The 27,506-nt window shown below is 36.1% G+C and overlaps 1 protein-coding gene across 1 annotated transcript in view; it reads right to left on the reverse strand.

Moving 5' to 3' along the window:
- Positions 1-27,506, reverse strand: part of TBX20 (T-box transcription factor 20) — a 53,741-nt gene that overhangs the window by 18,661 nt on the left and 7,574 nt on the right. Inside the window, exons 4-6 of the mRNA XM_055115831.3 lie at positions 25,939-26,047; positions 21,887-22,045; positions 12,527-12,603 (exon numbers count right to left, since the gene is read on the reverse strand). Of these exons, the coding sequence (XP_054971806.1) occupies positions 12,527-12,603; positions 21,887-22,045; positions 25,939-26,047 (345 nt within the window). The remainder of the gene's footprint in view (positions 1-12,526; positions 12,604-21,886; positions 22,046-25,938; positions 26,048-27,506) is intronic.

Below are 27,506 nucleotides of genomic sequence, written 5' to 3' on the forward strand. Positions count from 1 at the left end.
AGTACCTTGCTTTTGGACCTTCCAGCCTCCAGAGTTGTAAGAAATAAATGTTGTTTATAAGCTACCTTGTTTATGGTCTTTTGTTATAACAGCCCAGTTGAACTAAGATACATCTAAGCACCACTGTATTCCTGGATCCTATCCCTCCAAGCAGAGGTGATGCAGCTGTCCTCCTCTATCTCAGAAGCCTAGTCTGCTCTGTGACTCCTCTTACAGAATGTGGGTCTCAAGGGGAACACTGTGGGTCAGTGGGAGCAGGGGGCAGAAAACTTTTTTCTGTAAAGGGCCAGATAGTAAATATCTTAAGTTTTACAGGTCATATGGTCTCTGTCACATATACTCAACACTGTCATTGTAACACAAAAACAGCCACATACAATACTTAACAACAACAAAAAAACAGACCGTGTTCCAATAAAACTGTATTGGTAAGCAATAAAATTTACTTTCATATTATTTTCACATGTCAGGAAATATTACTTTAAATTTTTTTCCAACCATTTAAAGAGGTAAAAAACCATTCTTAGCTTTAGGCTGTACCCAGCAGGTGCCAGGCTGCAGTTTGCCAACCCCTGCTTTAGGCTATTTACCTGATTAGATGTGTGCCCCACTGACCCTGCACTGCTCCTAAGGAAACACGCTTTGAAAACTCTACAACCCAGCCTAGAGCTGTGTTAGAACCAAACACCACTTTCTTTCCAGCACCATAAATTATTATGAAAGACCCAGGAATTATTCACAACCATGAACTTCCTTAGCAACTCTGCCAAAATGTTTACTTCTTCATTATGTTGATGTAGATAAAACTTCCACAAATTCCCAGAATATTAGATTTGCAACTTGCTTTCCTAAAGTCTCCTTCCTCACCTAAACTAATAGAGTACACTTGAGCTCTGAGCAAAAAGGGCCAAATCCCACTGGGCTTATGTCCAAACTTCATGTGTTTGAAAGTTTTATTCAGTGCAAGTGGTTTTAAAGTCACTTTTATAGAGACTCTTAGCATGAATTTTGGACCAATAGGGTGATATAAGCCTTTATATTTAATTCCCTGACCTACTAATATGAACAAGAAAACAAGAGAAACTCAAGAAATGAGGGAGGGTGCCAACTATATATTAAAATATTTCAGCCACAGACAGGTAAGGAGTAAGGGCAGCACCAGCCGGCATGCCATCCATCAGCACATAAGGAAGAAAGATACCCGGGGTGGAAATAAACAAGGCTTCTGTTGGAACTTCATCAAAACCCCAACTTGGAGCAAATGGGGTTAAAGATGAAAGCAGATCTTTAAGCAGTTCTTTGGGGAACAGGTTGCCACACAGCTGGAGTCTAGGAGGAAGGAATCCCACGGCAGCCCTCCCAGCCAGCACATGGTGTATTTGGCACACTGAACAGTGTGGGCCATCACCATGGCCAGCTCTGGAGGAGGGCATGAGGCTGCTGTGCTAGGTGAGGGAACCAGCACGGCCCCAGCTGGTTTCTAGCTGCTGAGACAGAGAGGGTAGCCACATCAATGCCAGGTCAACACTCCTTTTTCAGAAACTACTTCCTTATCTATCTGCGACAACTCTCTAACTTAAACAGAATTTCCACATTGGTAAAATGGCAATAAATGCATTGCCCCTTCTTCAGTCTATACCTGGAAGATCTAACAAACAGCTTCAGGCTTTTACTCAGGATCAATTTCAGCTCCTAATATTAAACAGACATTCTATTCTATAGATGAGCTAAAGAAAAATAACTGGACATCACAAAATATTCAACAGTTCAAAAGAAGAAAAGTTATTAACAGAGCAGAACAAATGACTTCTTCTGAAGCAGACTTATTGCAAGAAACAGAAGGACACATTTTAAAATCTCTAATTTGTGCTTTTAAGATTTTAGTAAGATTTAAGAAGACCCTGTATTAATAAAATAGGGACTAGTAGCCATGAAAAGGAAACAATCTGAACATGTAAAATTACACTTACAAATAACACAACAGAAATTCTCACATTTTAAAGGAACTCAGCAAAGACAGAAGCCAGAATATTAGATGCTGCAGAAAACAGAATCAGCAAATTAGAAGATATAAGAAGTTCTCCCAAAATTCAGAGTAAAAATCTAAAGAGAGAAGATAAATGGGGAATAGATTAAGGAGATGCAACATATGTTTACATTAACTTTAAGAAGATAATGTCTAAAAGATGATAAGAAAGACCAATGAATAAAATTCTAAGTCCAAGATTATTTAAGCAAAAATTATTCGTTGAGGGAGGAGAAGTACAAAAAAAATCTCTATTTCCTATTGTATAGGACAACAAAATATACACTTCCGGTCTTGGCAAAAAAAAAAAAAAAAACAGAAATATCAAAAGAAAAAGAAAAGAAGAAAATTTTCCTGAGCTCAATTAAGACTTGAATTTTCAATTGAAAAGGCTCAATTATATTTAAATACTAACAAAAACACTACAACTGAACAGAGATACAATTTCTGAATTTCAAAGATTGAGAAAACTTTCTAGAAACATTTTGTCCAGACAGAGAAGAAACAAGTAAGTTTCCAACAAAGAAAGACAATGGGTTTGGCATTAGCTTTTATTCCACAATACTTCAAAACTAGATGACAATACTTAAAAGGAAGGTTAAAAGAGTTCTAAGCAAAAGGACTGTGACTCTAGTCATGTTCATACATAATGGCAATGGAGCCTCTCAGTTATGCAAGAACTCATAAAGAAGATGACCCACTTATATCCTTCCTCAACCAATTACTCAATGTTTACCAACAACTGACAATAAAGTCAGAACACAATTCCAATAACTGAAGAGAGTACAGAAGAAATGAGCAGTAAACAGTGAATATGCCTGCAATTAAATTAAAAATAATTGTGGCCAATCTATCACAATCCTGATGTTCATTAAGAAAATAATTTAAGAAAGATGATAAGAAAGACCAAGGGCTAAAAATCTGATTTTAAGTCCCAGATTATTTAAACAAAAATTACTGGCTGAGGGAGGAGTAGTATCCTATTTTATAGGATAACAAAATATATACTTTAATTCTTGGCAAAAAATTGAGGAATATCAATTTTACAATGATGTCCTATTGGAATTTAAAGGCAATAATTATTAAAAAGAAATATAATGAAGATTAGAGAAAAGATTTTGGTTTCAGATGAACTAAACTGGGTTTAAGGTTCAGCTATCACAAATCATGTGAATTTGGATAAATTATTAGTATCTCAAAGCTTTCATGATCTCATCTACAAAATAAGAATAAGTTTCTTTGTTATATGATTATTTTGAAATAAAATATATATATATAGCCCATTGTCTGACACATGGCACATGTGGAGTGTTGGCCATTATTGTTAATAATAAAGGGAAAAAAACTTGATAAATATAACAAAAGACAGAAAAAGATTAAAAACTAAAGCCAATAGCTATATTAAACAGAAAGCAGAAATGGTTCAAAGATGCACCACCAAACATATCAGTTATCATAATGCTTGAAGCTGGGTTAAGTTTTTCTATTGAAAAATAAAGACCCTTAGATAAGACTTTAAAAATACAGCTATTCTGTATGCTGTTTTTATAAAGACACATCATTCACTCACTCAACAAATATTTGGGTGCTCACTGTGTGCCAGACACTATTCTGGGATCTGAGGATATGGTCAGGAAACAAAACACAAAGGCTTTGACCATTGTGCAGTGCAGCACAATCCAGTAGGAAGGTTAAAGACCCTCAGGCTGGGACAGCCCTCGCCGTGTTCAAGAAATGTAATCAGGTCTGTGTGGTGAAGCCAGCAAGCAGAGGAGAGTTCAGAGAGGCAACTGGGTCAGGTGGGGTAGATTCTACAGAACCTTTGAGGCCTTGTCTGGACTTTGGATTGTACCCTAAATTAGAAGGTGAGGAATTGGAGGGCTCTGAGTATGAGCAATGTGATCAAACTTCCTTTTTTTGGAAAGATTATTCTGATTGCTGTATTGAATAAAAATAAGGCCAATATTGAATGAAGGCCAATAAGAGTGGAGGCAGAGAGATCAGTTAGAAAATTAATGTAATAATCTAGGAAAGAAAGGACAGTGGCCTAGATAAGAGTGGTAGCAGTGAAGACAGTAAGTAGTTGGACTCCTCTGGACTAGAAGGATTAGTTGACAAGATGAGTTAATTGTTTGGATGTGTAAAATATGAGAAAAAGAAGAGTCAAAGATGACTACAAGTTTTTCGGCCAGAACACTGGGAAGGATGCAGTTATGAGCAGTTATGATGGGAACAGTAAGGGAAGAGTAGGTGTGGAGGAGTGTGGTTAGGCAGCCAGTTACAGGTGTGTGAAATCTGAGGTGCTCTTAGGGGGACAGGGAAAATTAAAAGCAATAGCCAGTCAGATATTTGAATCTGGAGAGGCCAGAACCAGAAATGTAGGTTCAATAGTCATCAGCATATAATGGTCCTTAAAGGCATAAAACCGAGACAGGGCACCCAGAGACCAGATGTAGACTGAGAAGAGAAGTGCAAGGACTAAGGTCTGGAACACATGGTGTTTACAGATGAATGAGATGAGGAGGAGCCAATGAAGGACATACAGAAAGCATGGTAAATGAAGTGGAATAAAAAACAGAAGACTGAGTGGTCTGGGAAGCCCAGAAAGGAAAGAGGGCAGAATGAATGACTGTGCCAAGGGCTGCTGACAGGCCAAGGAAGATGAGGTCTGAGAAGTGACCACTAGGTTTAGCAATGAGGAGGTCACTGGTGACTTTGACAACGGTGGACTAGAGGGTAGTGGGGATGAATGTCTCAGAGGCAGAGTAGAAGACAGAAAGGAAGGAAAGAAATGGGAAAAGAGAACATACAAAAGTTTTTCTGAGGAACTTTAAGAAGGAGCAGAGAACTGGGAAAGTCAGTAATTCAAAAGACCAATGGGGTCAAGAAAGGGTTGTTTTCTTCTTAATGAAAATGACAGGATATTGATGAGAGAGAGAATATTGCTGTAGTCCTATGGATTTTTAAAAATTAAAGGGTAAACAAAAGAAAGCAAAAATTTAAAAAGGGTAGCCATATAAGATTAAAGTAGAACTTGAGACAAAAACAATTACATGGGACAGACATTAACATATATTTGACCAACAAACAATGGAACAGACTAAAAAAGTTGTTAAAGTGGTATTCCCCAAAAGAATACTGCACCCAGGTGAATTTATGGACAAGATTGATAAAATCTTCAGGTAAATAATCATTTCTTTGCTTTTCAAACTGATTCTAACAATAAAAGGAAGGAAAAGATTTCAATTAATTTGAACAAATTAGCAGAAACCAATACCAACAACTGACAAGAGAAGGTACAAAATCAACTAATTGTTTCAAGATTGATACAAAAGGTCTTAAATAAAATATAAGCAGTTTAAATCCAGTAATTTAAGAAAAACAAATAAAATCCAGGCAGGAGGGCTGGGCGCAGTGGCTCAAGCCTGTTAATCCCAGCACTTTGGGAGGCCAAGGCAGGCGGATGACCTGAGGTCAGGAGTTCAAGACCAGACTGACCAACATGGAGAAACTCTGTCTCTACTAAAAATACAAAATTAGCTGGATGTGGTGGCACATGCCTGTAATCCCAGCTACTAGGGAGGTTGAGGCAGGAGAATAGCTTGAACCTGGGAGGTGGAGGTTGCAGGGAGCTGAGATCGCGCCACTGCACTCCAGACTGGGCCATAAGAGCGAAACTCTGTTTAAAAAAAAAAAAATTCCAGGCAGGAATATAAGGATGCTTCAACAGAGACAATATGACAATATTATAATGTCATTTAAAATTTTAAAAAAAGGAAATACCAATAGATGTCAAAAGAGCATTTACTATAAATTCAATTAATGTTAAGATAAAAATTATTAATTTAGGTATGAAAGTTATTGCTTTTGTATAATAAAGAATATTCTTCTGAAACCAACAGCCACCAAAAACCATATGCAATGAATCAAGAACAAGAGAAAAATACCAACTATTATTATCCTTCAATGGTGTCCCAGAAATTTCAATCAGTGTAATAAAACAAGAAAAAGATATTTTTAAAAGTATAACTACTAGAAAGGAAGCGATAAAATCATCATTTCTGCAAATGATATAGCAATTTAACTAGAAAACACAAGAGACTAAAATGAAAATTTATTAAAACTGATTTTTTAAGTTCAGTAAAATGGCACAATGCCAAAGACACATAGGAATCAACAGCTTTTTGCAGACTAAATTAGGCAGATTTCTAATTTAAAATTCTCTTTACAAAAGTAAGCACCTCCAAAAATCTCTCTAGTGTTTTCCAATAAAAATGTAATGTGAGTCACATATGTAATTTTAGATAAGCCCAGTTGCCACATTAAAAAAAATACAAAAATATACTTTATGTAACATGATAACCCAAATTATTATTTCAATATATCTAATTGATATTTTTTAAATGATTTTTTTCATACTGAGTCTTCAAATTCTAGTGGTTTTTGGTAGTTAGTTAACCTGTTTGTGTGTTTGCACACTTAACAGTATTATTTCACATCTTCACTAACCACCTGTGGCCAGCAGCTACTGTATCAGACAGAGCAGCTCTCATAGGCCCAGATGTGTGCCTAAGAACATCTGTGCAGAACGTACAAACTCGAAAATGGCAAAGTGCTACATAACACAGGAGATTTCAGAAAGAGGACAAACATATTACATATTCATAGATGAGAATAGGAATATGTGTCTTTGAATACTGATATCACTGTAAAGATATCGATTTTCCCTCCCAGGTTATTATATAAATTCAACACAAACCTAAGCTAAATTCCTGTAACATTTATGTAGAAGACCTGACAAAAAGATTTCAAAGACTGGAAGCATAAAGATCAAAGAATATCAAGACACTTTTGAAATGACAAGTAAAAACGATTGGGATTTGCCATATCAGATATTTAAATATCAAATATTTACAATTTATGAAAATTACAACCATATGATACTGGCAGCTCAACAAAGAGACTGTAAGAACTAGTATGCATAAGAATTTGGTACAGCATGTGACAAAGGGAGAATGAAAAATAAGTGGGAAATGAATACATTAGTAAATACATATTAATAGTATTCAGGCCACTTGTAAAAAATATAAAGCTGTATGTCTATTTTATAATGTTTACCAAAATAAATACTACACAAGTCAAAGGTTTAAATGAAAATTAAAAAGCAGTAAGATGATTAAAAAATCTATAGTAAATGTTTGTATTATTTTGGAGTGAGAAAAGTTTTCTAGGATAGAAATCAAAGAACGAGAGCAACAGATTTGGTGATAAAACCATCTATGTATCAAAAGCATAAATAAAAAGCTAATTTTCAAACTGGTAAAATGATTCCAACATATATGAACAATAAAATACTAATACTCTTGATACATAAGTAGCTTTTACAGCTCATTTAGAGAACAAGGTGAACAATCCAAAAAAAAAAAAAAAACCTAAGGACATAAACAGGCCAATTCCCAGGAGAAAATACAAATGTTCACCTACGAAACTGGGAAAGATGAAAAGACAACGATCATGTCGGACAAAGGTGTAAAGGAATGGTAACTGCTGTGAACAACCTTTCCTGAAGGAAACATGGCAGTATGCATAAAATGCCTTAAAAACATATACAGTCATGTGCCACATCACAATGTTTCAGCCCACAACGTTTCACATATATGAAAGCGGTCCCCTAACATCAGAACGGAGCTGAAAAATGTCTATCACCTAGTGACATCATAGCCATCATAATGCAGCAACACAACATGTTACTCACATTTGTATAAAATACATCATACTTGATTAATGATAATAAACAATGATGTTACTGGTTTGTATATGTACTATGCTATAATTTTTATCATTATTTCACGGTGTACTCCTTCTACTTATCAAAAAAAAAAAAAAAGTTAACCGTGAAACAGCCTCAGGCAGATCCTTTGGCAGGTATTCCAGAAGAAGGCATTATCATTACAGGAGATGTGTGTTATTGCCCCTGAAGACCTTCAGTGACAAGAGATGTAGAGGTGGAAGACAGTGATATTGATTATCCTGACCCAGGTTAGGTCTGATGTGTGTGATTATGTCTTAGGTTTTAACAAAAATGTTTAAAAAGTAAAAAAAAAAAAAAAATAGAAAAAAATTGAAAAAACTTATGGAATAAGGATATAAAGAAAAAATGTTTTTGTACAGTTGTACAATGTGTATGTTTTAATCTAAATGTTACAGGAGAGTCAAAAAGTTAAAAAAATTAAAAAGTTTAGAAAGTAAAACAGTTATAATAAGCTAAGGTTAATTTATTCTTAAAGGAAAATATTCTTCATAAATTTAGTGTAGCCTAAGTGTACAGTGTTTATAAAGTCTACAGTAGTGTACAGTAATGTCTTAGGCCTTCATATTCACTGACCACTCACCCAGAGCAAATTCCAGACCTTAAGCTCCATTCACGGTGAGTGCCTTATACAGGTGTACCATTTTTTTTGTTTTACACTGTCTTTTTACTGTGCCTTTTTAATGTTTAGGTACATAAATACCTACCCTTGCATTACAATTGCTTACAGTATTCAGTACAGTAACATGCAGCACAGTACGGTTTATAGTCTAGGATCAATAGGCCATACCAAATAGCCTACGTGTGTACTAGGCTGTACCATCTGGGTTTGTGTAAATACACTCTATGACGTTTTTACAATGACAAAATCTCCAAACAATGCATTTCTCAGAATGCAGCCCTTCTGTTAAGTGACTCATGACTATACATCTTTCCACTTACATGAGGTACCCAGACTAGATAAATTCATAGATGCAGAAAGTAGGATACAGATTACCAGGGTCTCAAAGGGAGAGTAAATTGGAAGTTATTTTAATGGGTACAGAGTTTCTGTTTGGGATGATGAAAACATTCTGGATAGCAGTGATGGTTATGTGACATCATGAATGTACTTAATGTCACTGAATTGTACACTTTAAAATGGTTAAAATGGTCAATTTTATGTTATGTATATTTTAACACAATTTCTAAAACCTCCATTGCATGACTATGAATTTTATTAAACCATTCTCCTATTATTGAATATTTGGGTTCCTTTTCCAAATTTTTAAACAATTAAAAATAATACTATGATAAAAAAAATCCTTTGACTCAGCATTTTAATTTGTGGATATTTATCTTATGGTAATAATTAAGAAGATGTGTAAAGATATGTATTTTCCTCCTGGCACTATTTGTAACAGCAAAAAATCAGAAACCTAAATAACTAATGCATAGGATTAGTCAAATAAATTACAGCACATAATGGAAAATTAGAAAGCCAATAAAAAGTGTGCTGCAGACATATATCTATTTATATTAAGGGGAAATAATTAAAAATAATATGGTTGACCAGATAAACTTTAAAGGAAGTAAATGTTCATACATGCATAAGAAAGTATCTGAAAGAATATATAATGGGGTTTTGCCAGGGGTCATCTCTAAGGAAATGGGGTTTAACTGCTTTTTTATGCTTTTTCTTACTTGTCCGTATTTTCTGATTTTTTGGCAATGCACACAAACTCTTTTAGTAAAAAGAAAAAAATTAATAAAAGAAACTTAATTTTGAATAAAACATAGATAACTCCTCCCAGTTATTTTTCTTTTCTCAGAAGGAACACTGTGCCTTTGTGTACTGGACAAAGTGAACCGCATGCCCCCAGAAAAGAAACATAAAATGCCAACTGAATGACTGTCTAAAGCTTGTTATTATACGGAACCAGCCAATAATTGTTTCCCCAATCTGAGAAACTAGACATTAGATTATACAAAGATATCCCTTTGGGCTTTTGGTTTGCTTCTCGGTTGACCACAGTAGGTATATTACAAAGCAGTAATGAAAACACTTTCTATTTTTGCCAGTGAGGTGGGTTTTCTTTTAGAAATGAGGAAGACGATGTCCCTGAAGAGTAAGGCTACACACAAAGTGAGACATTCAAGTACCTCAATGGAAGCTAGTAAAATTAGAGCAAGAAAACTAAAACACCTTTAAGAGTATCTCAAAAGCTCGTGTAGCTGTAGAAGGATTAAAACTGTGAATTTAGAGGTACAGGCAAACGGATCCAATCCTAAAGGCATTTTTGTTTGGGTGTCCCACACATTAAGCTGTAAATCTGAAACAGGAAACTTGAAATCATTAAGGTCACATATTTATAACATCATATTCAATTAGGTTAGAAAAGTGCAATATCTGTCATCATGTCATAAAAAGATGTGTTTTTCTCTCAGATCTCTTATAAAGAAAAGCTCCCTATATTGTTAAGGATAGGGCTGTTTTCAATCAGTTACAAGGAGCAATTCAATTACTAGATGGTTTAGTGCAGTAACTGACTCCAGACTAATTTAATTTCTTTAGGTCTCTAAAGATCAATTGATCTGATTTGTCCCATCCCCAAAGGCTGTTTATGAAAAATTCAGACTTAAATATCTGGAAATGAAATCCAAAACCTCGGCCAATTTCACACTACTTAGGTCATCTTGCAAACTTTCAGCTAGTCATGTAAGAGTGCTGTCTTTGCCCTCAGACCATTGAAAGCTACTTAGCTTCATGTACATGTGAGTGCTCCCACATCAGGATGCTTATCCAATAAGTGGAAAATGTGGCCACATGCATTATCAAATCTGCCGTTCTAAAGAGCAGTCAGACTGAGTACCTCCTATCTTGTAAACCAGTGTGCAACTACAAGGCTATTTTTACTCTAGGAGTAGTTTATTAAGACTATGAAACATAGAGTTACATGGGATAAAAGTTGTTAGATGAAATGCTCATATAACAAGATGAAGAACTTGTAATTATTTTACATTTTTAGATTTATAAAATGCTGTCATAAATGCCAGCTTATTTGATTCTCAGAATAAACCTCTGAGGTGAGCAGGGTTATTTTTTCCATTTTCTAGATGAGCGTACAGACTCAGAAGTCTGGTGACTTCTCCAGGATCACTCACCCAGGAAAAGGCAGAGGTGAGACTCTAAGCCCTAACTTTTTTTTTCTCCCAATATATCACGCGTACCCCCATGGTCTGAGACAGAAAATATGACACACACTATAAAAACGGATCACTATCATCCCACTGCATCATTGTCTCCATTCTTACTTAATACCTGAATAAAACTGAGAAAAAGTTCACTTATAACAATCCCAACTACATAAACCCGGTCTGCAGCAGGGCTTCTGGCCCTCAAAAACAGGAAATAAAGTCATGCCTAAATGAAGTTGCCTTTTGCAAGTGGACTCCTTTGTTGTCCATACTGCTGGTACCACATTCTCAGTGACTTGTATCCCACCTAATTTGAGTTACCACTTGCCTTCTCTCTGGACTTTGCAATGGATTTTCAATCACAAGCTCAAGTTTCTTTTCCTGATCTCAACACTTCCAACCAATTTGTCAAGCTCTCCAACTATTTAATCTTTCTTTTCTGCTCAAATCCCATAGTTCCTGGCCAATATTCAGCCTCTCCTGCTTGCTCCTCTGCTTCCCCACTGAGCCTCTAAGTCTGTTCCCCTAAATCAAACCTCCCCCTCACATTCTGCCATTTGGGAAGGCTTAGGAAGGCTGAGACAGAGGTTGTTAAAATATGTAATTATCTTTTAATTTGAGTTGCCAAGATAGATTAGACAGAAGTGCTGAGGTCAGGAGATGTGGCTATATAGGTAACAAAGAGTGCAGCAGAAATGTGCAGCAGTTAGTAGGGAAATTACACAGATGTAGAGATAAGAAAATCAGTGGTTCTGGTGGCTAGGGAACTTCCCTGGTCAATCAAGACATTGGACCACATAAAAGAATTAGTGTGTTTAAGAAGTACAAATAATCAATTAGGTTTAAAAATCTTCTCTTTGAAAAACAATTTTTGACATTCATACTGGGCAAAATATGTATCTCCATATAGTCATTACTCATCACCTCAATGGTCTCAAACTGCATGAACCATTTTAATTGAGTAAAAAGTAGGGTAAGTTACAGGCACATGATTTCACTTGTCTTCTTAGAGGTCCTGAGGCCTGCCTGATGTCTCTCCTATTAAATATAAGCAGTCTACTACATTGGTAAAATTATGTGACCTTGAATTAAATTACATCTCCTTGTTTCAAAATTCCCAACTACCCTTACACTCTTTGTGTTAGCAAATATATCTACTTGGGAAGGTAAAAGGCTATCACGGTTCTGTTTCTCTACAGACTGCCACTCATTGAGACACAAAGCTTAAGAATGTCAAGAGGACTAAGTCTTTAATAACAACAAAGCCGTATTTTTTATAGTAGAATAAATGTCCTGACCAAAGAAACTATTTCACTCAGAAATTAAGCATATAATAGATCCAGTCACAGTAGCTGTCAGACTTATTGCATATGTACAAGGAATGGGGTGCAGAGAATAGAAGACTATATATAGTAAGGTTATGATTCTCTGGTGTCGAAAGGAGTGTGTTGTTACAAACTCCCTCTTCTCTTGATCTTATCTGAACAAGAAAGTAAACAGAAAATTCTCATTACCTCTCAATGTCAGTGAGCCTGGAGGAATCCCGGAATCCTTTGGCAAAAGGATTGCTATCTATTTTCAGCTTCGTTATCTGGAGACAGAATGGGTACAAAACAGTATCATTTATGAGGTCAAGGAAGTAAAATCAGAAATAGTTTGTTCATTCTCCATAGCACACCAAGAATATCTTAATGTTTCTCAGTGTCCTGAGAAGGGTGGAAAATGCTACACATGTTCACAAGAGGGACAAATCCCAGCCAGGTGGGATGGAAAGGGAAGGCCTCAGAGAGGAGGTATTGAGGACAGGCTGGAGGTTGACAGATAGATACAATTAGGGAAGGGAGCCTTTGAGGCAAAAGTAGATGTGAACTGGGGTGTGCAGTATTTAATATATTATATAGTATGTCAAAGGCTAGGGCTGAACTGAGGAATGGGAGAACCACCTAAATGGGAGAATTATGCAGAATTCCAGCATCGGTAGAGAATGAAAGTAAGAATGCATCTGACTTGGTGACATCTTTTTTAGTACTGTGAGTACATATACATACCATAATAGATAAAAGGTAAAATGGCCAATAATAGTCTCATGTTCAATATGATATTGATATACATGACATAAATACATGACATAAAGCCTTCTGAATATAAATTTTCTATTTCCCTTTCCATTTGACTAAATCAGAATCAAATTAGTCCATCTTTTGTTATCCCTCCATGAAATGTTATTTATAAACTCTATGTTTTTATGGAAAAACACATTCTAATAATAATCACAGTCTAAAATATTAAATGTCCATGCTGTGGTATTCAGAATTCCCATAGTACTACTATTAGTGTAGAAAGATCCATGAAATTATATGCACCATGCCTCTGAAGGAGGATACATTAAGTTGTAACAAGAAAATAAAGGAAACACTGATTAAAAGATACTCAACATGGAAAATACTGGAATTGTTAGAGCTGAAAGGAAGCTGAGAGACCATCTAGCCCATGGTCTTATCCGACAGATAATCACACACAGACTCAAAGAGCACAAGGGCCAAGATTCAGCTGGTCAGTAACTGAATTAGAACCAAGAAAACCTTTAAGGAATCATAGCTTCTCAGTACCAAAATTAGAACCCATGTTCATCTCTAGAGAGAAATGCATGCTAAAGATTCTTAACAGGGGAAAAAAGTTACAGGTATGTCTTCTTCTTTCAAAGTAAGGAGTACACAATCAAAACAGATAGTTTGAAATACTCTTGCCAGGCCGGGTGCCCGTGGCTCACGCCTGTAATCCCAGCGCTTTGGGAGACCGAGGTGGGCAGATCATAAGGTCAGGAGTTCGAAACCAGCCTGATCAACATGGTGAAACCCTGTCTCTACTAAAAATAAAAAATTAGCCAGGCATAGTGGCATGAGCCTGTAATCCCACCTACTCAGGAGGCTGACACATGAGAATCACCTGAACCCGGGAGGCAGAGGTTGCAGTGAGCCGAGATCGCGCCACTGCACTCCAGCCTGGGCGACAAGAGCAAGAGAAAGACTCTGTCTCAAAAGAAAAAAAAAAGAAGAAGAAAAAAAGAAATACTCTTGCCAAAAAGCAACTTTCTCCCCAAAGTATATCTATAGAACACTTTAAACTGTTAACACGTGAGGAATTTCTTTTTTCATTTCAAAAGAAATGTGGTTTTTTCTTTTTCATGGTTTCTGAACACTTTCAGAACCAAGGCACAAGCTGCAAAGAACCTATTTATGCCTCACTTAAAATGAAACCTCCCATACTAACCCAGCCAGAAAGACTCCTCTATCAATAACACTGGCAAATTATAAGATTAACTCTTTGATAATATTAATTTTAAAGAACATTTGACAGTGCCTCAGAAATGCTCATTTTTAGCCCATGAACATTCACTGCTGAGCAGTTAGAAGAAAATAGCTATGCTATGAGCATTGGTAAACAGGGAAGCAAATAAGCTACATAAATCAGAAACCTGTTCTCATGGACAGCAACAGCTAAGACATGTATATGAAGAGAGATACAGGAAAGAGTTTATAGAGAACCTTCTCACACACAGCTACCACTCTCTGAAGAATGAAGCCTTGTTTCATCCACTTATTCCGACTAGGACTTGTTTTTGAAAGTCAGTTTTGGGAGGGAAGGGGAAAATATTTTTTTGTTTGAAATAAATTATAAACATCCTCTAAAGCCCAGGCAATCGATACAGTCTACAATTACAAATATCAACAAGATTTTAAAATCCTCCAGGACATGAGCTATGTCTCTTTGTAATGAACAACTATACTTAAAATGCGTTCTACTTCTGCAGTACTTTATAGTTCATTAATATGCTTTCACAATAATTCATCAGCAAATAATGAGGATAAATCACCATGTACATGCACTGCGCTAGATGTCGGATGACATGCACAGCTAATCAGAGCTGGAACTGGCTCTAAATGATGCTAAAGAAGGTGGCACCACCTCCAACAAACAGTTAGAGACATTAAGGGTAAATCAAACCCACATGAAAATTTCAAACTGAAACTGTGAGGTGGAGCAATAAAGGTAAGGCTGCCTTTAAATAGCACATTTATAAAATTGAAAAGTAAACAGGCTTGCCAATGGATAAAATTTTCTACAGACAACAACAGATAATATATCTGATAAAAAATTCATTTTGAAAGAACTTTTTACAGCCATCTCTCTAAGATATGAATCATATCAAGCTTTTCCTGAGTCTTTACAAATGAAAAGGGTAGAAGGTATTACCTATCTGTTCTAATGATTAAAGATGGACTTTTGACATATTTTATCTCTGAAAAGAATTTTGAAAATCACATTTCTTGCTCTTTTTTCAAAAGATAAAGACTATTGGCTCATAATATGATTGAGAAGTTATCTTAAATTCTCCAGTGCTCTAATACCACAGAAAATACATACCCGCAAAACACGTGTTGCTCAATTGATGTGTCACCATATCTAATAATACTGCCATACTTTGAGCAAAGGAGTAACTTAAATTCAACATGAGTTTTCAAATGTCTTCGAATTTTCTCATTACGAGAATTATCTACTGCTAATATCATTTTAATCCAACTTTCATAATTCCTAGGAGTATCAGTGGAAATTTCTTTACATTTTGATATAATTTCAAACTTCAGGAAAGTTGCAAGAATAGTACAGGTGCTCTTATACACCCAGATTTACCAATTAGCCACAGCAATGATTTAGTTTTAGTGCACTAATTAGAAAAAGAATTCAAAACAATTACTTTCTCTATTTCTATTTAATCTAATTCTAGGGAAAATAATTGCTTTTGCACATGAGAACAGAAAAAAACTGAATGGATCTATTATCACTAAAATTGTATGGGAGCTCTGGGTTGATGCTACACATTCCTGAAGAGATTTTATGGGGTATTAATAATTAGCAGCACAGAGATTGTGGATTAAACTTCTTTGTGAGCCCACCATGTTCCTTGTAGCCCACTGTCACTAGACTCTGAATCTACTAGGGTGTCCACAATAAGAACCCCACAAGTATTTGTTGAGCTTTACCTCAAGAACAAGCACAGTCAGAAATATGATCTCACCTTTTCACCAATTATGAACTAAGTGAAACCATGAATTTACAGCAAAGCATTTCACTTGTTAAATTTTAAGATAAAATTTTTAAATAGCAAAATTTTAACATTCTAGGTAATCATACGTTTTAAAAGGTCAGACATAGAGTTTATGCCACAATATTTAAATAAAGACCAGTAGCTATATAGAAATTCATTTTTAAGGTGTAGTTTTACATCTCTTTATGAAATTTGGGATAACTGAGAACTGATGAGAAAAAGAAGCTGAGTTACAGACAGTGATTTCAGGTGGACACCATTTCATTCATGTCCGAATAGAGGATGCCTGCAGCTTGTAATGTTGTTGAACAAATCACGTTTATCAAAAGTAATCCTAAAAGAAGTATCAAAAATAAATCAGCTACCAAACATTGTATGTGCAGAAACCAGAGATATGGCTTCTTTATAACTCACAACTTCTTAAAAGCAGCAATGTTTCTCACTTCATCAAGAGAAAACACTAACAAGCAAGGTTAGTAATACGTGCTTAAGAAATGCTACTGTTTAGTGTGGGTCTACATATATCTAAGTTACTAATTCAGTCCAAAACACAACCCTGCTTTTTCGTGTATTTAAATAATATAGAACATAATGCAATTCCTAACCAAAATGTTCACTCTTTTGGCATCTCTATTATCTTTAAGTAAATGTGTGGAGGGCAGATTTTGACACTACCTGCTGTGCAAAAGAGAAGAGGACCTTTTGCAGTGGTTATTTTGTATAATATCACTGGACTCTGAATCCAGCTAGGGTTCCCCCAGCCACAAGGTAAAATTGGCCCTCAGAGACCATTTCTCCAATTATCAGGAAAATATCTGACCAAAGGCATTTAAAAATGAAACTTGACCTACACTTCAACTCTACAGCAATGGTCTGCCTGCTCAAAAACAATGCATGACCTTTCAATCTTAAATTATAAAATAGTTTGTTGAAAGTGTAATGTATTTAGCTTTTATCCAATAACGTAAAGAAATGCAATCATTCCCTCGCAAAAACCAGAGAAAGAAATAGCAAATAAAAGGTCCTACTTTCATTACTTACAAATGAAACTACAAGGCACAATAAATGAGGAATTTTTTCACAAATTGTTTTGGAAACTCTGACTTGGATTTCAATAGACATAAAAATAGCAGTCATATCCAAAGCTTAAGATATATGAAAGTGGTCCTAAATGTGAATTTTTAAATCTTCCTCTCTTTTCTCCTCCCTCTTTGTTCTTTGTATGTGAAAAAATTCTAATACTATACCTAGTATATATTTACTTTATTTCCTATATATTTATTATATGTTATAGGCTATTATATGCTGCAGGATATATTATTGTATGCTATAGGAAAATTACTACACAAACTTGGTAGCGGAGTGAAGTCACAGTAGATGGTAGAAGGCCTAGAAAGAGTCAAGGATAACTTTAGAAAATGACATAGGACTAATGAAAATGCTAACCCACAAGTTCATTTATTCACTGCACATATGTTTACTGAGCACCTACAAGAGGAATTTTGATTGGTCTTACGAGGTTTATAAACCATTTGCGAAACTGGCCTGTCAGGATATAAAATCAAATTGTTGACTATTAACTGGATTTCTATTTTAAAGGCATATGGCTTTGTGCAAGCGGCTATGGTTTTAAAGGTGGATATCGAAAAATAAACTCAGACATAGTAGAATCTATAAGAAAATTAATTCTGAATTTAGTCACTTCCATTGTGGTTACTCAGCAATGAAATGACATACTAATCATATTAATAGTATACTTAATGCAAGAAAGAATAGCTGGGCACTGATGGCTAGATTTTGATTCCATTTATGATATTAATTAGAAATAAACCTTTGCCAAAGGAGCAACTTGTATTGAAATGTGCATATTAGTATCTTCAGCTATTTTCATTACCCATATTTTCAAAGTCAGTTTTCGATGACACTGTCAGTGGTCACCACTTCCTTGGCCTTGCAATCTATCATGATACGACCAAAAAGGAGGAATTAAAACCCAGAAGATCAAAAACCTCGTACTGGTTCTGTCACTTACCAGATTTGTGACCTTGGGTGAATGTCTTAACCATTCTGACCTCAGTTTCTAATTCTACAAAATGGGACTCGTGGGGCCTTCTTCAAGGCATACAGTGTCAGAATTAAATGAGGTGTTTAGAAAAAAATGTGGAAAGATTTTTCTAAATTAAAAGTAATAAATCCAAACCATGAATTTTAGCTGGATCCTAGTTCAGAGGGGGTTTAGGGGCAGTTGGTCTATCCTGAAAATTTTAATAAAAACTGAATATTAGGTGATATAAAGAACAAATTCTTATAAATTTTCTTAGCTGTGATAAAGATGTTGGGATTACAAAAATAATGTTCTAATTGTCAGAATAGGCTTACAGAGTGTTTAGAAGTGTCAGGAGGCATGCAACTTAGTTTCAAAAGGGGAGGGAAGAAACTGGGAAGGAAGAGGGGAAGTATGTTTGCATATAGAGAGAGGAAGAGGGAGGAAAGAGAAAATTCGGGGGAAAAGCAAATTTGGCATTGCTGAATCTGGGTGGAAGGCATGTGAGGTTCACTTTACTATTTGTTTCGTTTTTTGTATATCTGAAATTTGTTCTAAATAAAAAATCAAGTAGAAAAACAAGAATTAAATTAGAAAATGTCATTAAAGATGTGGTTCCAGTTGGATACGGCGAGTACTAGCAGATATTCTGACCTCCTGTTAAGGATGATCATCATCGTGTTACACTTGCTAATGTGTGGTGTGAGCAGCACATTTGTTTAAAAAAAAATGAGCATAAAGAGCTGATGCTCTCTAAAATCAATGTCTCAGAGTCTATCAGGGCCAAGAGCTGAGAGAAGGTGAAGTTCTGCTTCTTTGGGAACAGCAGGCACTCACAGCTTAGGGGTTAAGGGCACTCCCTCTTGAATCTTAACCACCTGAATTCAAATCTGCAATGGGAGGAGCAAGGTCACTTCAGATGACTTATTTAACTAGTGCCTCAATTACCCCAACTGTACGATGCTGAATAAAAATACGATTGTTCCTATCTCACGATATCATTGAGAAGATCAAGTATGATTATGAATTCAAGTGGTGTCTTGCACATAGTAAGTACCCAAATGTTAGTTGTTATTTGTATTATGTAAATAAGACCCTCCTATGATATGAGAGGTCCCGCCAACACTTACGCAGTCTTGCTCTCTCACCTATTAAACCAAATCTCAGGCATTATACTTGAAAGTTTACTAGAAACTTTAATTTTTGTTCATCTCTATAATTTTCACTAAAAAAATAAAGAGGAAAACAATTTACCTCCTCCTGCTTTGGCCCTCTTTAAAAAGAATTATGATAAAAGCAATGAGGTTTCCATATGACAAATGTCTATGCCATTCCCAAACATCAATAAGGTTTCTTAAGTGAGCATAAATTTAAATTGTTATAATATATTAGCATGGTGTACATTATAAAAGCTATGAAATCAATTAGTATAAATGAATGGAAAGTTTTCGGAATCTTTTTGGAGCCTATGATATTTGCATTCCACGTGCCCTCAAATAAATTAAAAACAGGATTGCTGGTTTCAGTGTTCCAGAGCCGCAGAGAAACAGCATTAGTGCTTTAGGCCTTTGTAGGCTTCCATCTAAACCCCAACTTTTAGTTTGGGCATTCTCTGAATGTTTCCACTCCTGTGTTATGATCTTGGAGATAATTCAAAGGTTACAATACTTGCCTTTACTATAAGATGATCAGCATGATAACAATTACACATTAATTTCTCTATCTCATTAATACACCACTAAAATTTTAAAATACAAATGGTGACAAATTCTTTTTTTGACATTTCTGAGATAGCCCCATCATAACCACATGTCTTATTTACAGAGCACCTTACAGCTTCCAAAGGCTTAAACAAGCCTACACATACAACTACATTTGATCTTCACAGCAATCCCCTAAAATGGTCTGGTCAGTTCTTGGCCCTAATATCTAGGTAAGGAAAACAGCAGCCACTGGTGAAATGAAATCTACTCAAAGTTGTATAGAAATCCTAGGAGAGTAAGCCTTACATACATCCACTCTGGCCATCTGCCCACATCCCTTTTCCAGGCTTCTACTACCTCATTTGTGTGAGGCTGGCTGTGATGTCAGCTTCATCTTGCCTTTCCCGAGGGTCTCCACACCACCTCGCTTTCAGGTGACCATCCTCCCCGGGACTCTGAGCCATCTACCAGGCAGCATCTAATAGCTACTCACTCAGAACCCAAAACCTAATAACATCAAGACAAGAGGAGAGCAACAGTCTTGGCTACCTATGACCAATGAAACAAACACAAGATACAAAGACACAGAGAGGTCATAAACAACTGAATGTGTCAAGTAAACTGAGCATGTGACTTCCTTTTATATTGAAGTGTATGAAAAGGAATTCTATTTCTGGTCCTTTCTGATGGAGAGAAGTTACTCACCCTCTCTTAGCTTCAGCTTCCTCACCTATGGAGTGTAGTACTGCCACAGCCCCTTAAGCTTACGCTGGGCACAAAAGAAGAAAATGTATGGGAAGTGTCTATCAGTACATGGCCCTTAGTATGGCCTTGATAAATATTTACTAAGTTGGAATAAGCCCTATGGATGAAGAAATGCATTAAGTTTTTTTTAAATTTTATTATTTTTTTGAGGTGGGGTCTCGCTTTGTCACCCAGGCTGGAGTGCAGTGGTGAGATCTCTGCTCACTGCAACCCCCGCCTCCCAGGTTCAAGCGATTCTCCTGCCTCAGCCTCCCGAGTAGCTGGGACTACAGGCACCTGCCACCAGGCCCAGCTAATTTTTGTATTTTTAGTAGAGACGGTTTCACCATGTTGGCCAGGCTGGTCTCGAACTCCTGACCTCAGGTGATCCACCCACCCTGGCCTCCCAAAGTACTGGGATTACAGGTGTGTGCCACTGCACCTGGCCAAAAATGCATTAATTTTAAATGTGATGTACAACAGAGAGTAAAAAGTATAGGTTGAGTATCCCTTATCTGAAATGCTTGGAACCAAAAGTATTTTGGATCTCAGATTTTCTCAGATTTGGGAATTTTGCATTATACTTACAGGTTAAGCATCCTTAATCCACAAATCTAAAATCTGAAATGCTCCAGTGAGCATTTCCTTTGAGTGTCATGTCAATGTTCAAAACGTTTCAGATTTTGGAGCATTCAGATTTTGGGTTTTTGGATTAGTGATACTCACCCTGCATATAACTCAATAATATAAATTAGATATCTTGATGTTACATACTATAGTTTACTATCTAAAAAGACATTTAAAATCATTTTACCAGAATTATCTCACCCTAAATTATAGCTGAATAAACCTTACAAAATATCTAAAGTATCAGCAGTTTGGGCAGTTGGATAGAATAGGTGTGTTTAATTGAGCAGAGAAACTGAACTTTTAAATTTTATGAAGCAACAAGAACATGGTTATACATGTTACCAGGAGGAGGAAAAGGAGGCAAGTAACTTTCTGGAGAAGAAAATGTGAGAAGGCAGATTGGGGTAGGTGTGGGTGGGGAAGTGGGCAGTTAAAAACCTGACCCATAATGTAGAGATTCTAGAAACTATAGTGTAATACACAGTCACTCAACACACTCTTAGAGGTCCTAGCCCTGAAACTCAATAGCTCTCTGCAAAGTGAACATCCATTTTGAGTACTGGGATATCTCTTCTCTCCAAGAAAATATAAGAACCTCCTAAATCCTTCTCTTATGCAGGAACTAAATTGTGAACTGTACACTCACCAGTTGATTCTGGTAGGCAGTGACTGCCGTAAAAACTGTTTCTGGAAAGATGAAAGTTCTAAATTCTTCAGACTTCAGGTTGAGCAATGAGGCTGTGTGGTCTTTCTTCTTAATGATGTGCACCCTTGGCTGGTACTTATGCATTGAGTTCAAAATTATCTACAACAAAAAGATGGGAAGTACTGAATTTTACATACTTATACTGCTAAACAGGCCAAATTACAGTGAGGCAAGAATGAACCAAATGGTCTACAATTTCAAAGTCAATTTTAAGATATGGATCTACCCTTTCCAGCCTTAAGGCAAATCATTTTCACAAGATACTGCAGAGTCATTGTTGTGAATCACATTTTACCAAAACAACTGCAAACCACACAGGTTGTTTCAAGTGTCCTTTCTAAAATGGTAGGGGGAGAGGTCATCTGAAGGATAAGTTTTACCTATTTTTAAAAATCAAGTCTTTTAAATACTTTTGGTTTGCTAGTCTAGTTAGACCAAAGGACGCATGTCTAAATTTTCTAAAATAAGAAATCACATATTCTAAGAGGCCAGATTATTATTTATGTAGAAAAAAATAAAAGAGTTTAGAAAAGCAGCGGGGTGTTAGACAGACTTGGGTAAAAATTTTGAATCTGTCAGTTTCTAGTCCTTTAATCCTAAGCCAAGTGATCTCATCTCCCCAGTTCCTAGTTTTCTCATATGCAGAAACAGTACTAACCTCATAGGGCTGGCACAGAGGAAACAGGAAGTGCTCAGTAAACGTGAACTGTATTATTATTAGTAATAGAAGGAGTATTTATGACAGCTTCCTTGATTTCTAACTTCTAGTTATTAAACCAAACTTGAATCGATAGCCATCTTCCATTCTGCAGCTAGTAAAAGTTGCCAAGTACTCAGAAATCATAAATACACCCTTGTTAACAAGGCAGCCAATAGGTAGTATTTTTCATGTATCTTTTAAATAAAATATAAAAGCTAGCCATTATCAGGGCAATAAAATTCAATTTCAGATATAAAAGGTTTCCCACATCTTCCCTCCTGTCACCCAGACAGCTATCTAAGTCTGCAAAATTTGGGGGTATGTCTTTCCGGGGATGAGAGGGCTCACATTGTATGCCCTCCTCTCCAAGGAGCTAGCAGAGAGCGTGACTCTCAGGAGACATCTGACTATAAACAGCCTGGCAGGACCAATGGCACTCTCTGCTGGTTGCTGCTGCTAGTCATGCAACTGATGGCTCCCCAGCTTTCTTGGCTAACCTGGGCGAGGGGCATGAGTGTTTCTGCCGATTGACTTTAGCAGAGTTGAATACTAGTCACTGTGGGATAACTGATATATAATCGCTCGCTCTCTGTGCTGAGATGTAAGCCAGCCTAAAGTTACGGGGTTTTAACTGCGATTGAATTTTGAACATGCTGCCTTTTTATGATCTCAAACTGGAACAGGAATAACTGAAACAAAGGAGATCTTTAAATGAATCAAAATAATGTTTTTGAATGATAATATGATCTGTTTGCATAATACATTTATTCAAAGGATTTCAAGCGATTGATCCTCAGCCAAATACTTGAATAAAGTTGAAGCAGCAAAACCAAACATTTTCCTCCTATCACTAATATAAGAAAAAAAAATTAACATTCATCATATATTCTACTGGGAAGATGGGAAGAATTTTCAAATCACACCCACCCACCCATACGTACACATACCAAAATGGAACAAGCCCTAAGCTTTAAATAAGCTGCTTCTTTCCCCACTTCTACCACCTGAAGGTTAATTTCCTTTGGGAAAGGTTACTGGACAGACTCAGACCCCAGACTGAGCCTCTAAGACCCCAGGGCTCCCTGACTCTCTGCTCAAGCCCTCCTGTGACTTGAAGACTAAGGAACACTAATAGAAACGTGGACTCTGCTTCACTCAAGAAATAATTCTTGAGAATAAGAAAGTTTCCTTTTCTGAAACTAAAACTGCATCTATAAGAGAGGCTTCTTCAGAACCTATTCAAAGAAGCTAGCTTAACAACACAAGATCTAAAAATCTTTCCTTGTATTAATAGGTTTCAGAACACACTAATTCTGGTGACAAAGGGTTATATTAAATATAATTTTTTTTTGAGATAGGGTCTTGCTCTGTCACCCAGGCTGAATTGCAGTGGCACAACCACAACTCACTGCAGCCTCGACCTCCCAGGCTCAAGTGATCCTCCCACCTCAGCCACCCAAGTGGCTGGGACTACAAGTGCATGCCACCACATCCAGCTAATTTTTTGTTTTGTTTTGTTTTCATAGAGATGGGGTCTCTCTACGTTGCTCTGGCTGGTTTCAAACTCCTCAGATCAAGCAATCTTCCCAGGTCAGCCTCTCAAAGTGCTGGATTGCAGGTGTGAGTCACCGTGCCCGGCCAGTATAAAAGTTTTAAAGCTAAAATGCATATAAGCAACCATCTAAGACTAACCAGTTTTTTAAGGTATAATCTTGGTATAATCAGGCTAGACCCTAGAGCTTCTGAAATCTGGTTTAGAGCTATTACTACCCAACGAAGCTGATGCTAAAAGAAAAGCATTTCAATTATGGACAACGGATCTCAAAATGACTCTGAAGTCTTTTTGGAAAGACTCAAATAATTCCTCTAAAAGCTTCACATATAGAAAATTCTAGAATCATAAAAGAATTCCATTTTTCCCTGTAAAAATTTCCATTAAAGTTCAAGAAATTTTAATATAAATGACATTAAGAATGATCACTGACCTACAAAAAAATCACTCCATACTTCATAAATTCTAACCTGAAAAAAAATTTATCAGTGGAAGCATGTTAAAAAAAAAAGAAAAGAAAATTATGCCAATAACCTTAAAGATCAACTATCTTTCTTTTTCAATACACAAAAAAACAGAAGCATATTAAGCTACTTCCAATATCCCAACAGCACCACCAGTAGAGTCGTGAGTTAAGTGGCTACCCTGACTTGGTTGTAATAAACACAGTCTCCTGTAGTGCTAGCGCCTAAAGTGATTTATTTGGTTCCAGGTTTAATCCAACCATATGAAACCAAACCTAGAACTTTCTGATTATCTACTTACGACCATCTTTGTTGAGAAAGGTCTTCAAACACTTCCTCTAAATTGCACAGATTTGATCCTTACACATTGTATATATGTATCCAAATACCACATGTACCCCATAAATATGTACAATTATTATGTATCAATTAAAAATTATTAAAAGAAGAAAAAAATTATGGAAGTCTATCTAAAGTTTTCTTAGCATAAAATCTAAGACAGAATTTTTATGTGTATCTTTATTTAACAGCATGAAGTAACATCCCAGCAATGCCTTAAAAAGGCATTTTATCAAATATGTAAGGACCTGCATCATTGACTATTTGTTCTGTTAAACTACTGATAAGAACACAGAGTTAATTTTTCTTTTTTCCACATTTTCATAAACTTTATACTGACACAAAATCAAATTGTTTTGTTTTTAATTACAGGGCTTCTTTATGCTTTAATATTCATGAAACTCTCCAAAAAAAAAGAAATGGTTACATAATGAGTAAACAGCACTTTCCCAAACTGATTTGGACATAAAATCCTTTTGTTATTTCATCTCACATACATATGTTCTATAGACTACACTTTGGGAAACCCCCATCAGAGGTCCTAGCCCTATTCTCTCTAGGTTTTATTATCTGCTATGCTGCTGACAGAAATTAGATGCTTAACCCAACAACAGGCTGTAGCAGCCTCCAAAAATGTATATTCCCTTAGTTTAGTTGGCTCGGGTGGTACAGCAATTTCAGAAGCCTTAGGAATTCCATGGAACAGAAGATCCCTGACCTTCTTGCATAGAAATGGCACACAGCATTCCCGTAAATGACCTATTACAAAATCAGTCAAGGTCCCCTGAAGAACACATAAATGTTCCCATAAAATGACTCAGAGATAGAAGGTGGGAAGGGGGTAGGGAAGGCAGGAAGGGACTCAGAGAGAGACAGTTTTGTGCGACTTGTCCATTCTATCTCAGGGAACCTGCACATTCCAAGGCATGGTACTTACATGGCCATGTTGATCCAGTTCATTGTTGGTGAGTTTCACCTTTTCAAAAGACACCATCTGTTTGAGTAGTTGCTCACCAGTAAAAGGAGAATCTGGATGCACATAGAGCCTAAGAAAATTAGGAGAAAACGTTATTGAGACTTCTTTAAAAAGTCTGTCTCTGTAGGTTATAAAACGTTCTAATTCTAAGGGAACACATAAACCATATATAAGTGGGAAATTTTATTGCCCCATATACTTTAAATTTATTACTATTGCAATTTCAAAACAACTGTAAAATGTCTAATTATTTCTTCATGTACCAATTATCTAAATGAGATAATACTTAACAAATTTTCTATTAAAAGCTGAGCAAGGCATTGTTTAAAGGGGTGTGTGTGTGTGTGTGTGTGTGTGTGTGTGTGTGTGTGTGTTTTCATCTATCTAGTTAACTACTGGTCTGCTTCGATCAAACGCAAAATCTTCTTGTTGAAGGTGCTTTCAAAAGAAAAACTAGCTTACAATAATCGCATGAGTTCCTATTATAAACATCTCTTAAATAACAGTGAAAACATAAATAATTTAAAAGAGAAAATAATTTTAGAGAATCCATTTATTTAAACTTAAAGGTTTAAAGTTTGTGTTCTTTGTAAATATAAGATGGAGCAATTTTAATATAGGGACATGGAGAACTCCCAGTAGTCCACCGATCAGCTAGGATTCTGTTCTTCCTGTTACATTAAACACTACTGCTTTCATCATTATCTGTTTATGTGCTCACTAAATGAGAGTTAAAACAAGCTAGACACACTTCACATTATTCAATTTATTTATCTGTAAACAGTGTAAGCCAAAAAAAAGCTCTCACATCTTTTACGCACTCACAGTTAAATGCAGGTCACTTTTTCTACCTGTGACAACGCCTTAAATGCAGCTCTTTGTAAGTCCCCATCCTGGTATCTTCTTGACTTAAGTCTTTCTGAAGTCAGAGAGAGACTACAGAACTAATGAAGGGGAAGCAAAATCCTTGATTTAATAGGACAAATTCCTTTATCCACGTAAAAGGTTATTTACACCTAAATTTTATATAGGATCCTTATAACTACAATTAAACATAAATATTTTTACTAGGGCAAAAGCAAGGGATAAGAAGTCATAAAATTTTTCTTGCATTATTCATGTAAAGAACAAGAAATCTGTTCCATGGTTTGTCACACAGAGGACTAAGAATAGAAGAATTCTGTACAAATGCTGAAACTTACAAAGCCCACCAGGAGCAATGCACAAAAAAGGTTGACAGCACCAAAGACTCTTACCAGACCTACAGAGAAACTGTAAAGGCTTCAGGCATTTGTCTGCCTGTTAATTCCACTGTTTTTAGGAGGATTGCTCACAGTTGCCTTTCAATTATTCTTTGATAACACAACCACTTTTCAAGTACCATCCTTCCAAGACTGTAGCTTTATAGGTGCAATTGTTTTACTGATCAGAACCACATTCCTCCCTCTAAAAAAGTCCAAAATTATTTAAAGTCCTAAAGTTGATGAAATGTTCCCTCTCTAAGGATCACATTCACCACATGTAATGGC

The sequence above is a fragment of the Pan paniscus genome, chromosome 6, assembly GCF_029289425.2.
Source record: "Pan paniscus chromosome 6, NHGRI_mPanPan1-v2.0_pri, whole genome shotgun sequence".
Taxonomy (NCBI): Eukaryota; Metazoa; Chordata; class Mammalia; order Primates; family Hominidae; genus Pan; species Pan paniscus.